Raw genomic sequence first — 13,174 nt, forward strand, 5'->3', positions numbered from 1 at the left:
AAACTCACTTCAGCTTTAAGGATACACATAGGCTGAAAGTGGAGAGATGGAAAAAAATTCTATGCAAACGTAAAGCAGAAGAGATCAAGAATGGCTATACTTTTATCCAACAGAATAAACTATAAATCAAAAATTTTAACAGAGACAAAAGGTCATTCATTATAGAATGATAAGTGGATCAACTGATCAAGAGTATATAACAATTGAAATAGACAGCAATGCAATAATAGTAGCAGGCTTTAATACCCTACTTTCAATGAATAGATCAGAAAGAGAGAGTAAGAATAAGGAAATACTGGACTTGAACTACGCTTTAAACCAAATGGATCTAACAGAGAACATTCCATCTAACAGCAGAGCACACATTCTTCTTAAGTACATACAGAATATTCTCCAGGATAGATCACATATTGGGCCACAAAACAAGTTTTAACAAACTTAAGACAGAAATTATACCAAATATCTTTTCTGACCATAATGATATAAAATTAGAAATGAGTAAGAAAGCTAGAAAATTCGCAAATATGTGGAAATTGAACAGTATTTTCCTGAACAATCAATGGGTCAAAGAAATAAAAAGAAAAATTTTTAAGTATCTTGAGATAAACACAAATGGAAACACAACATACCAAAATGCAGCAAAAGCAATCTAAGACAGAAGTTTATAGCAGTAAACACTGGCATTAATAAAAAACAGACCTCAAATAAACAGCCTAACTTTATACCTCAAGGAACTAGAAAAAGAATAAATTATGCCCAAAAAACAGAAAGAAGGAAATAACAAAAATCAGAGCAGAAATAAATGAAATAGAGACTAGAAAAAGAGAAGAAAAAAAATGAAGTTTTGTTCAACTTTTTTTAAAAAAAGATAAGCAAAATTAACAAACCTTTAGCTAGACTAAGAGAAAAAAAAGAAGACAAAATCAGAAATGAAAGAGGAAACGTTACAACTAATACCACAGACACACAAAGGATCAAAACAGATTGTTATGAACAATTATACACCAACAAATTGGATAACCCAGAAGAAATGGACAGAGTCTTAGAAACATACAACTTACATCAAAGACTGAACCAGGAAGAAATTTAAAAATCTGAACAGATCAATAACGAGTAAGGTGACTGCTGGGGGGTTTTGATCACTGATTCAAAGAAAAGCCTAGGACCAGATGGCTTCACTGGTGAATTCTACCAAACATTTAAAGAAGAATGAATGCCAATCCTTCTCAAACTCTTCCAAAAAATTAAAGAAGAAACCCTTCAAAATCATTTTACAAGACCAGCATTACCCTGATACCCAAGTCAGACAACGACACAACAAGAAAACGACAGGCCAGGGTCCCTGATGAACAAAGATGCAAAAATCCTCAAGAAAATACCAGCAAATCAAATTCAACAGCACATTAAAAGGATCATACACCATAATTAACTGGAACTTACCCCTGAGTCAAGGATGGTTCACCATACGAAAATTAATAAATGTGATATCAAATTAACAGAATGAAGGATAAAAATCGTATGATCATCTCAACAGAGGCAGAAAGGGCCTCTGACAAAATTCAACATCCTTTCATGACAAAAACTAAAAAAATTAGGTATAGAAGAAACGCACCTCAAAATAATAAAGACCATAGATGACAAGCCCACAGCTAGCATCATACTCAATGGTGAAAAGTTGAAAGCTTTTCCCCTAAGATCAGGAACAAAACAAGAATGCCCACTCTCACTCTTCTTTTCAACACAGTCCTAACCTGAGCAATTAGATAAGAAAAAGAAATAAAAGGCTTCCAAATTGGGAAGGAAGAATTTAAATTGTCTGTTTGCAGATAACATGATCCTATACACAGAAAACTCTGAAGGCTTCACCAAGGATACAAGATCAACATTTAAAAAATCAGTTGCATTTCTATACACTAACTATGAATTATCTGATAAATTAAGAAAGCAATCCCGGGTTCTCCCACCGCCCCCGCTGCGGGTCCCAGCAGCTCGGGCGGCAGGAGGAGCGGCAGCGGCCAGGCAGCCCAGCTTCGCAAAGGCTCTCAGCGTGCCGCGGCCCACAGGCGCCCGGCACATGCCTGCTCCACCGCCACAATGCCCAGAAGGAAGGTCAGCTCCACTGAGGGGGTGGTGAAGGACGAGCCCAAGAGAAGATTGGCAAGGTTGTCAGTTAAACCGGCTCCTGCAAAAGTGGAAACGAAGCCAAAAAAGGCAGCAGGAAAGGATACATCTTCAGACAAAACGTGCAAACCAAAGGGAAAAAGGGGAGCAAAGGCAAAACAGGCTGAAGTAGCTAACCAAGAGACTAAAGAAGACTTACCTGCAGAAAATGGAGAAACTAAAAACGAGGAGAGGCCAGCTTCTGATGAAGCAGGAGAGAAAGAAGCCAAGTCTGATTAATATCACACCCCTGGTCCTATCAGTGGTCCCTGTCTCCCTTCTTATACAATCCAGAGGAATAATGTTATCAACTATTTTGTAAGTGCAAGTTTTTTAGTAGCTCTGTTATCAACTATTTTGTAAATGCAAGATTTTTAGTAGCTTAAAAAAAGCATTTAGTGTAAATGTTTTTTTTTAAGAGGTGAAATCATTTGCTGGTTGCTTATTTTTTGGTACAACCAGAAAATACTGGGATATTGAATATGGGAGGCTTTGATTATCTTGGGTGTCAGCTTAAGATTCCACAGATGGAAGGTAGCTTTTATATCTTATAATACAAAGCATACTAAATGGCAGTTTGGAGTCAGCTGTGCATTTAATGTCTTAAACACTTTAAATTACTTCTCTTCCCATGTTGTTTTTGGTATAATTGTTTCCTAAAGCAAACCACTCACTCCTTGGTCTTGTCTCTCCTGGGCAGAATTTTGTGCACTATGTAACATCTTTGGTCATGGTAGTCCAGTTCTTCTAGTAACTGTTAATGTGCTGTGAATGACTGACAATTTGAGTATGTAGTGTATATGATATTAAATTGTGAATTAGTGGCACTTACGATGTAACAGCATATCAATATTTGAAGATATTGGTACTTCATATCCTGTGAAGGAAAATTTGCCTCCAAATTTTAAGCTGGAAAGTCACTGGAATAACTGTTCAGAAAAGAATCACAACTACATGATTTTTTAGATTTTTGGTATGTATGTTGAGAATTGTGTACAAATTGAAATGTCTATGTACTGATCCTCAAAACAACCAATAAAATCTCAATTATGAAAGACTTTCTTGAAGCACATAAAAAAAAGCAATCCCCCTTACAACAGTATAAAAATCAATAAAATATTTAACAATAAATTTAACCAAGAAGGTGAAAAACTTGTACACTGAAAACTATAATACACTGATGAAAGAAGACACAAATAAATGGGAAGATATTATGTGCTCACGGATTGGAAGAATTATCAATAGTATTGTTAAAATGTCCATATAACCCAAAGCAATCTACAAATTCAGTGTAATCCCTAAAAAAATTACAATAGCATTTTTCACAGAAATAGAAAAATAACCCCAAATTTGCATGGAACTCCCAAAGACACTGAATAGCCAAAGCAGCCTTGAGAAATAACAACAAAACTGGAAGTATCACACTCCCTGATTTCAAACTATGTTACAAAGCTATAGTAACAAAACAGTATGGTACTGGCATAAAAAAAGACACACAGACCTTTGGAACAGAACACAGAGCCCAGAAATAAACCCACACTATTACAGTTAACTAATCTTTGACAAGGGCACCAAGAACAAACAATGAAGAAAGAATAGTCACTTCAAATAAATGGTATTGGAAAACTGGATGTTATTCATATATGCAAAAGAATGAAACTGGACCTTTATCTTACACCATACACAAAAATCAACTTGAAATGCATTATTGACTTCAATGTAAGATCTGAAACCATAAAAACCCTAGAGGAAAACAGAGAAAAATCTCCTTGACATGCGCCTTGGCAATGACTTTTGGGCATACGATGCCAAAAACACAGGCAACAAAAGCAAAAATGAACAACTGGGACTGTATCAAGCTAAAAGGCTGTGCATAGCAAAGGAAAGAATAAACAATATGAAAAGGCAACCTATGGAATGAGAGAAAATGTTTGCAAACCATATATCTAATAAGGGGTTAATATCTAAAACACATAAGGAACTCATACCTTTCAATAGCGAAAAAAAAAAAAAGCCAAAAAACAAAAACCCACAAAAAATCTGATTAATAAATGGTCAAAGAAGTCAAAGAACCTGAAAAGACATTTTCCCAGAGATATACAAATAGCCAGTTAGGTATATGAAAGGTGCTCAGTATCAGAGAAATGCAACTGAAAACCACAATGAGAAACACCCTCACATCTGTTAGCGTGGCTACTATCAAAAAGTAAAGAGGTAACAAATGCTGTCAAGGATGTGAAAAAAGGGAACCCTTGGTATACTGTTGGTGGGGATGTAAATTCATACAGCCATTATGGAAAATAGTGTAGAAATTCCTTAAAATTTTTTAAAGCAGAACTATCATGTGATCCAGAAATCCTTCTTCTGGGTATAGAGTAGACCCTTGAACAATGTGGGGGTTAGGGGCATCAAGCCTCTGTAGTTGAAAATCTGCATATAACTTATAGTGAGTCCTCCATATACTTGGTTCCTCCACATCTGCAGTTCCTCTGCATCTGCAGATTCAACCAACTGCAGGTTGTATTTATCAGTGACAAGTACCGACATATAAGTAGACCCATGTAGTTCAAACCTGCACTGCTCAAGGGTCAACTGTATACGCAAAGGAAGCAAGATCAGTATATAGAAGAGATATCAGCACTTGCATGTTCACTGCAGCATTATTCATAATAGCCAAGACAGGGACTTCCCTGGTAGTCCAGTGATAAAGAATACGCCTTCCAATGCAGGGGACGTGGGTTGGATCCCTGGTTGGGGAACTAAGATCCCACATGCTGCGGGGCAACTAAGCCTGTGCGCCACAACTAATGAGCCTGCGCGCCACAACTAATGAGCCCACATGCCACAAACTACAGAGCCCACATGCCACAAACTACAGAGCCCACGCGCCACAACTAGAGAGAAGCCCATGTGCTGCAACAAAGAGCCCGGGTGTGCAACAAAAGATCCCACATACCACAACGAAGATCCCGTGTGCCACAACTAAGACCCGACATAGCCAAAAATTAAAATAAATAAAGACATACATACATAATAGCCAAGATATGTAAACAACCAAAGTGTCTGTTGATGGATGAATGGATAAAGAAAATGTCATTACACATTTATATAATGGAATGCTATTCAGCCACAAAAAGGAAGGAAATCTTGCCATTGCCAATTTGTGACAACATGTATGAACCTGGAAGGCATTTATGCTAAGTGAAATAAGCCAGACAGAAAAAGAAAAATACTGTATGGTATCACTTATATGTGAACTCTTTTTTTAAAAAAAAGTTTAACTCAGAGGGCTTCCCTGGTGGCGCAGTGGTTGAGAGTCCGCCTGCCGATGCAGGGGACGCGGGTTTGTGCCCCGGTCAGGGAAGATCCCACATGCCACGGAGCGACTGGGCCCGTGAGCCATGGCTGCTGAGCCTGCGCGTCCAGAGCCTGTGTTCCGCAACGGGAGAGGCCACAACAGCGAGAGGCCCGCGTAACGCAAAAAAAAAAAAAAGTTTAACTCAGAAAGAGAATATAATGGTGACTGCCAGAGGATGGGGGATGGGACAAATGGGGAGAGGTAGGTCAAAGGGTACAAACTTCAGTTATAACATGAATAAATTCTAAGGATCTAATGTATGACAAGGTGACTGTAGTTAGTAATACGTACTGTATTGTATAATTGAAATTTGGTAAGAGGAGATGAGATCTTAAGAGCTCTCACCAAAAAAAAAAGAAAGGAAGAAAGAAAGAAACTATGTGAGGTGACGGATGTGTTATGATTGTGGTAATGATTTCACAATGTGTATGTATATCTCAAATCATCATGCAGTACACATTAAATATATACAACTTTGTCAATTATATCTCAATAAAGCTGAAAAGAAGTATTATGAAAAAATTAAGAAGTCTAAAGGTAAATCCAGTTTTTACATTTAATCTTAAAAGAAGAATCATTATGCCCCACAGATGATTAGGAAAAAACACAAAAAACTACATACACCTCTCAATAAATTTCAAAACGCTAAGGATAAAGTGCAACTTAAAATCATTCATAGAAAATAAACAGATTTTCTCCAAAGGAATATATCCGTCAACTGGAATCACTGAATGTTATACAGGCAATGGAATAATATACCAAAATTTCTGACTAAGGAAAAAGGATTTTAAACTCAGAACTTAAAACAACATTTGTTTTCCAGCAACAATTCTGGAAATCTAAGTTAGTGCTAGAAATGCTAAACACCCTCTAAAAGAAAGTACCAGAGCTAATTTTAAAAGTGAAACCTCCAAATGCTAGAAACAAAGTATTTATTGTACTTATAGGTGGGACCATGGGAAGACTATCCCTTCAGAAATGAAAAACAGTGTATCCACCAGCATGGAAGTGGCTAAATTTTTCTCCTCCCAAGGGAAGAAAGACTCCCATAAAAAAGGTAAACTCTTAACATTTGTACCACACGTTAGTCTAAATTTACAAGGGATCTCCAAATCAAGAAGTTAACACTGAAACCAAGGTCCAAAAACTTGGATTAACAGTAAAAGCAAAAACCAAAAATAACTTGAGACTCAAATGAGCTCATAAAGGACGGTTACAAACTATAGGAGGTAGAGGAGCACCATTAGGAAGTACACAACAGGAAAAGTAAGTAACATCCCCCAAACCTGTGAAAATAGTTCAATGAAAAAAGGCCTAGTATTTTAACAAGAATCAGGATTTAAAATTTTAAACGCAATTTTTCACTTAAAAAAATGGACTCCAAGAGATTAATATGTTCTTAAAACTAAGATACATGGGGTTCCAACTTCATAATCAAAATTGTTCTCAGTGGTATTTTTAACTTTCCATTTTGCATAATTCTTGGCCTCTCCCTCTCTGTTCATTCTCTTCCTTGGCTTGTATAACTACAATAGTCTCCTGTTTTTTTACCCCACATCTCCAACCCTCTTCTCTGCTTTCTGTACAGGCAGCCTCCTCTACCGAAGATCCTCTCATTAACTGTAACTCTCCCCCAAGCGATGTCAGTCATACCTGGGTCTTCAATTATTATCAGTATGCCCACAATTTGCCAATGTTATCTCCCTGTCTACATTTTTTTTCCCTTGAATGTCACAAAGGCATCTCAAACTCAATATCCAACTAAACTCATGATTGGACACCACCTATCCACCCCCAAAACAAATACATACACTGTGTCTGCTTTTAGTATTTTCTATCTAATTACTACCTAAATTGAAAAAGCCAAAAATCTAGGTGTCATCCTGGAGAGCTCCTTCCCTCTCACATCCTATACACAGATCACAACCAGGTTATTTTACTACTTAAATATCCTTGAAATTTGTCCACTCTTTCCTACTCTGATACTAGCACTGTAATCCAAGCTATCATTTTTTAAACTAGACTACTGCAGTACCCCCTAACTCATCCCCCTACATCCATTTTGCCCACGTCCTAATTCTCCAATCTGTATACTGTTTCTCAACAAAGAACATCTTTGGGCTTCCGTGGTGGCGCAGCGGTTGAGAGTCCGCCTGCCGATGCAGGGGACACGGGTTTGTGCCCCGGTCCGGGAAGATCCCACATGCCGCGGAGTGGCTGGGCCCGTGAGCCATTGGCTGCTGAGCCTGCGTGTCCGGAGACTGTGCTCCACAACGGGAGAGGCCACAACAGTGAGAGGCCCGCGTACCACAAAACAAAAACAAAAACAAAAACAAAGAACATCTTTTCAAAATGTAAATGTGATCATATTGCAACCCTCTGCTGAACTATTCAAGGGCGTCATCTCTTAAAATTAAAAGGAACGACACTTCACTTAACATAATCAAAGCCACACACACTCTAGCTCTTACATAACTCTAGCCTCATCTCACACCTTACTATCTCCCTGCTTTCCATATACCCATCCTTCAGTCCTCCAGACTCATCTTATCCCCTCTGACCTCAGGAACTTCAGACTGCCCGTTCCTTCCCCCTGTATCACTGCTATCTCCCCTCTTAGCCTAAATAACTAATTCTTCAAACTTCAGCACATTTCTAAGGGATGCTGTTGACAGAAAAGGTTCAATGTACTTTTTTCTTCTAGCACTTGCCACAGGTGCAATTTCACATTAGTTTACTTAATATTTACCACACTAGATAAATACTCCCACGAGGAAACCACATGTCTCCAACACCTCGCATAGTATGTGGTACATAGCAGCCCTCAAGTATTTGTTGAATGAATAACTGATTTCATAAATATGTTTTTAAATGGAGATGAAATACACTCTACATAGCTTCCCAGATAGCTACCTAACGTCAATTTTAAATGGTATCCCCAAAGTTAAAGACTAAAACCAATTTAGTCCATACTTCCTGAGATCTAAGCCTGAAGGCAAAATTAAAGAGTTAAAACAAACAAGCAAGCTCATTAAGATTCTACTGAAAATCTAGTCAAAGTATCTAAAAACTAAACATAAATGGATGTAGAATGTGTTTAGTCCTATTTTATCCCCAGAATCAAGTCAATCCTGGTATGCAAGGCTCCCACAACTCCCTTAACTCTTTTTTTTTTTTTTGGCCGCGCCATGCAGCTTGTGGGATCTGAATTCCCTGACCAGGGATCGAAGCCGTGCCCCCCTGCACTGGAAGCACGGAGTCTTAACCACTGGACTGCCAGGGAAGTCCCAACTCACTCTTACAAACTCATTTTCTTTGATTCTCAGTTAACTTCTTCCTGTCCGATTGGCCGTTCATTTTTCTATCCTATTTTCTGGCCCAGTTTCCAACCCAGTACTGTGAATAGTTTACTGAATGTCCTTATGGGTTTCCCTTCTTATCGCCTGGAAGTGAAATAACAGGACTTTAGTAAAGGGCAGCACACTCTTATTTCACTGAGCACTTTGAAAGTAGTAGTAGTCACTATCTTCTTCTTAGGCCCGTAATACAGTACCTCCCCCCTATTCTCCCCCCATACAACACACCACTACCACTAAACTCATCAGCCCTGTCTGACAGCTAAATGAACTGACTATAGAGATAAATAAAAGGTGGATACCCTACCCAAGAGTTCTTGCTGCTTAGTAACATTACCAACATTTAGGATTATCAAACAATTTTTGCCAACAATGGTAATTTGCATTTCTATGATGTCTTGTGAGGGTAACACTTTTCATGTATTTAATGGTCATTAAATTTCCTCTGAAGTATGTATTGAAGTACTCTGCACATTTTTTCTAGTTAATTTGACTAAGTTCTTCATATTGTTCGTCGGTTATGTGAGTTGTAAACTGTTCTCATTCATAGCTTCTCTTCACTCATGATGGTATTTTTTGAAGAACAGAAATTCTTGACATAAAACCTAATTTATCAATTTTTTTTGCTGTGAGTTAGTGCTTTTTTTCTGGTTAAAAAAGTCTTTTATTGTCCCAAGGTCATAAAGATATTATTTTCTTTTTCATGATAATTTAGTTTAAACTTACTTATTTTAGGTATTTAATATACCTGGAATCAATTATTTTATATGGTGAGAAATATTTAGCTATTTTTATTTCCTCTGTATAAATAATTGTTCCCACATCATTTACTGAAAAATTATCTTTTCTCCATTGCTGTACAGTTCTACCTCTATCATACACTAAGAGTTCATTAATGTGCAGATCTGTTTCTGGACTCTATTCTGCTCAAGTGGTCTTTATGTCTATCCTTGCACCAATAATATGCAAACTTTGTAACTAGAGCTTTAAATAAAATCTTGACATCTGGCAGATCATTCTAAAACTGTGCCTTGTATTTTGTCTTTCTGCATCTCCACATGAATTTTAAAATAAGCTGTCAATTCCCCAAAGAAATCCATGTGGGGTTTTGACTAAAAGTCCATTAACTCCACATGTTGATTCGGGGAGAATTAATATCTTTACAATACTGACTCATCCAATCCATAAATAGAGTTTATCTCCTTCTTATAGGTCTTCTTTAATGTCTCTTCAGAAAATGAATAATTTCAACCTTAGAGATCTTACACATCTTTACTTAGATTTATTCTTATTTTTAATAGTATTTTCATTTATTTTTTAAAACCCTGTTTGACATATTGACAGGTAACTCTTTTTTAAAATCTTTATTGGAGTATAACTGCTTTACAATGTTGTGCTAGTTTCTGCTATATAACAAAGTGAATCAGTTATATGTATACATATATCCCCATATCCCCTCCCTCTTGCGTCTCCCTCCCACCCTCGCTATCGCACCCCTCTAGGTGGTCACAAAGCACAGAGCTGATCTCCCTGTGCTATGTGGCTGCTTCCCACTAGCTATTTTACATTTGGTAGTGTATATATGTCCATGCCACTCTCGCACTTCGTCCCAGCTTACCCTTCCCACTCCTCACGTCCTCAAGTCCATTCTCTACGTCTGCGTCTTTATTCCTGTCCTGCCCTTAGGTTCTTCAGAACCAGGTTTTTCTTTAGATTCCATATATATGTGTTAGGATATGGTATTTGTTTTTCTCTTTCTGACTTACTTCACTCTGTATGACAGACTCTAGGTCCATCCACCTCACTACAAATAATTCAATTTGGTTTCTTTTTATGGTTGAGTAATATTCCATTGTATATATGTGCCACATCTTCTTTATCCATTCATCCGTCGATGGACACTTAGGTTGCTTCCATGTCCTGGCTATTGTAAATAGAGCTGCAGTGAACATTGTGGTACGTGACTCTTTTTGAATTATGGTTTTCTCAGGGTATATGCCCAGTAGTGGGATTGCTGGGTCATATGGTAGTTAGTTCTATTTTTAGTTTTTTAAGGAACTTCCATACTGCTCTCCATAGTGGCTGTATCAATTTACATTCCCACCAACAGTGCAAGAGGGTTCCCTTTTCCCCACACCCTCTCCAGCATTTACTGTTTGTAGATTTTTTGATGATGGCCATTCTGACCGGTGTGAGGTGATACCTCATTATAGCTTTGATTTGCATTTCTCAAATGATTAGTGATGTTGAGCATGCTTTCCTGTGTTTGTTGGCAATCTTTGACAGGTATCTCTTGATATTTTTACATTGATTTTATAACCAGAAACCTTGCAAATGCTTATTAATTCTAATAATTTACCACTAGATTCCTTCAGACTTTAAATTTGAAAATCAATAAACATCCCTATGCTTATGTTAAAATGAGAGAGATGTCTCAAAGACTACTTGACAAACTTCCAAGTTTTTAAAGCCCTGTTATCAGAGGTAATGTTTTGTTCCCACATCATTCTATCCCATTATCTATCCCTTATAATTGCCAATCTTTTCAATTATACAGAAAATACAGATAAATATTAACTTCATTCAAAGTAAAGACATTTAACTGAAATACTTAATTAAGATATATAATATGAAATTCCAAAATGGAATAAGCTACTGCATTTCAAACTTTAAAGGCTTGGAACCTTTATTCAAATAAAATCTTCATAAAAAAATAAAGGAAAAATAAAAGTATTTTTTAAAATAGAAATTTAAGCCCAAATTTATAACATTAATAAATCAATCAGTAAGAACAATTAGGTTCTTTCAGTAAACACAGAATCTTAAACTCGAGGTTATATTTCATAGTTGTAAAGATGCTAAACATCATCTAATTTATTTTGGTATTTTGGTTCACAAAATTGTAAAATATTTGACTCAGAAGTAACCGTCAAACAGTAATCAGTTTTTAAAAAGTTTTCCTTGCTGCTAAAGATATTGTTCAATTAAATGATGCAGAAGTTTGTTTAGAGCCTAATAGAAAATTTTAGTAATGCTTATATTTCTCATTGTGTGTATATAAACACACATATATAAATTAAACCAGAAGCACCCAAATCTAACTTTGTAACACTGTGTTGCAGATTCAGTTGTTACTACAAGTATACTATAAGTATAGTCTGGTTATTTACTTTTATGTGAATTCCTAGGAAACCTCAGTTGAAGTATTAAACACCCAATCCAAACTGATTCAGACATTTTTCCCAAAGGAAACCAAATACCAACAGGTACATGAAAAGGTGCTCAACATCCTAATCACCAAGGAAATGCAAAGAGGTTATCACCTCACACCTGTCAGAAAGGCTATTACCAGAAAGACAAATATTGGCAAGGATGTAGAAAAAAGGGAACCCTTGCACACTGTGGGAATGTAAACTTATACAGTCACTATGGAAAACAACATGGAGGTTCCTCAAAAAAATTAAAAATAGTACAACCATATGACCCAGCAATTTTACTTCCAGGCATTAATCCAAAGGCATTAATCCAAATCACTATCCTGAATAGGTATCTGTACTTCCACGTTTGTCCCAGCATTGCCAAGACATGGAAACAAACTAAGTGTCCATTGACAAATGAACAGATAAAAGAAAATGTGGGGTGTACACACACACACAGACACTGTCTCTCTCTCTCTCAGGAATATTATTCAGCCATAAAAAAGAAGGAATTCTGCCATTTGTAACAACAAGCATGGAACTTAAGGGCATTATGCTACATGAAATAAGTCAGAGAGAAAGACAAATACTAGACGATCTCATTTACGCGGAGTCTAAAAAACCCCCCCCAAAACAAAACAAACCAAAAAACCTAAACAACTCAGATACAGAGAACAGACTGCTGGTTGTCAGAGGTGGGGTTGCGGGGGTGGGGGAAATGGGTGAAGGTGGTCAAAGGGTTCAAACTTCCAGTTATAAGATAACTAAGTCATAGGGATGCAATATACAACATGGTGACTATGGTTAACGATACTGTATTATATATTTGAAAGTTGTTTAGATCTTAAAAGTTCTCATCACAAGGGGAAAAAAAGGTATGGTAATAAATGTTAATTAATTAAACTTATTGTAGTAATCATTTCACAATATATACATATATGAAATCATTAATGTTTTACACCTAAAATTAATACACTGGTATATGGTAATGATTTCTCAATTGAAAAAACAAAAGAACCCGGGGCAGGGAAGGAAGTTAATAACCAGGGGGGGGAAAAAAAAACACAACCCAAAACAAATATAAAAGGCATTTAGATTAATCA

At 36.8% G+C, this 13,174-nt stretch overlaps 2 protein-coding genes across 2 annotated transcripts in view; one reads left to right on the plus strand and one right to left on the minus strand.

Annotated features, from left to right (window-relative positions):
* Nucleotides 1–13,174, minus strand: part of STT3B (STT3 oligosaccharyltransferase complex catalytic subunit B) — a gene marked incomplete at its 5' end in the record, with an annotated part of 101,191 nt that overhangs the window by 53,029 nt on the left and 34,988 nt on the right. The window lies entirely within an intron of this gene.
* LOC307059577 (non-histone chromosomal protein HMG-14-like) lies at nt 2,095–2,400 on the plus strand (the record flags this gene model as incomplete). Its single annotated transcript, XM_079713658.1, has 1 exon — nt 2,095–2,400. The coding sequence occupies one exon, from the start codon at nt 2,095–2,097 to the stop codon at nt 2,398–2,400; it is 306 nt and encodes a 101-aa protein (XP_079569784.1).

The sequence above is a fragment of the Hyperoodon ampullatus genome (genome assembly GCF_949752795.1).
Source record: "Hyperoodon ampullatus genome assembly, chromosome: 10".
NCBI lineage: Eukaryota > Metazoa > Chordata > Mammalia > Artiodactyla > Ziphiidae > Hyperoodon > Hyperoodon ampullatus.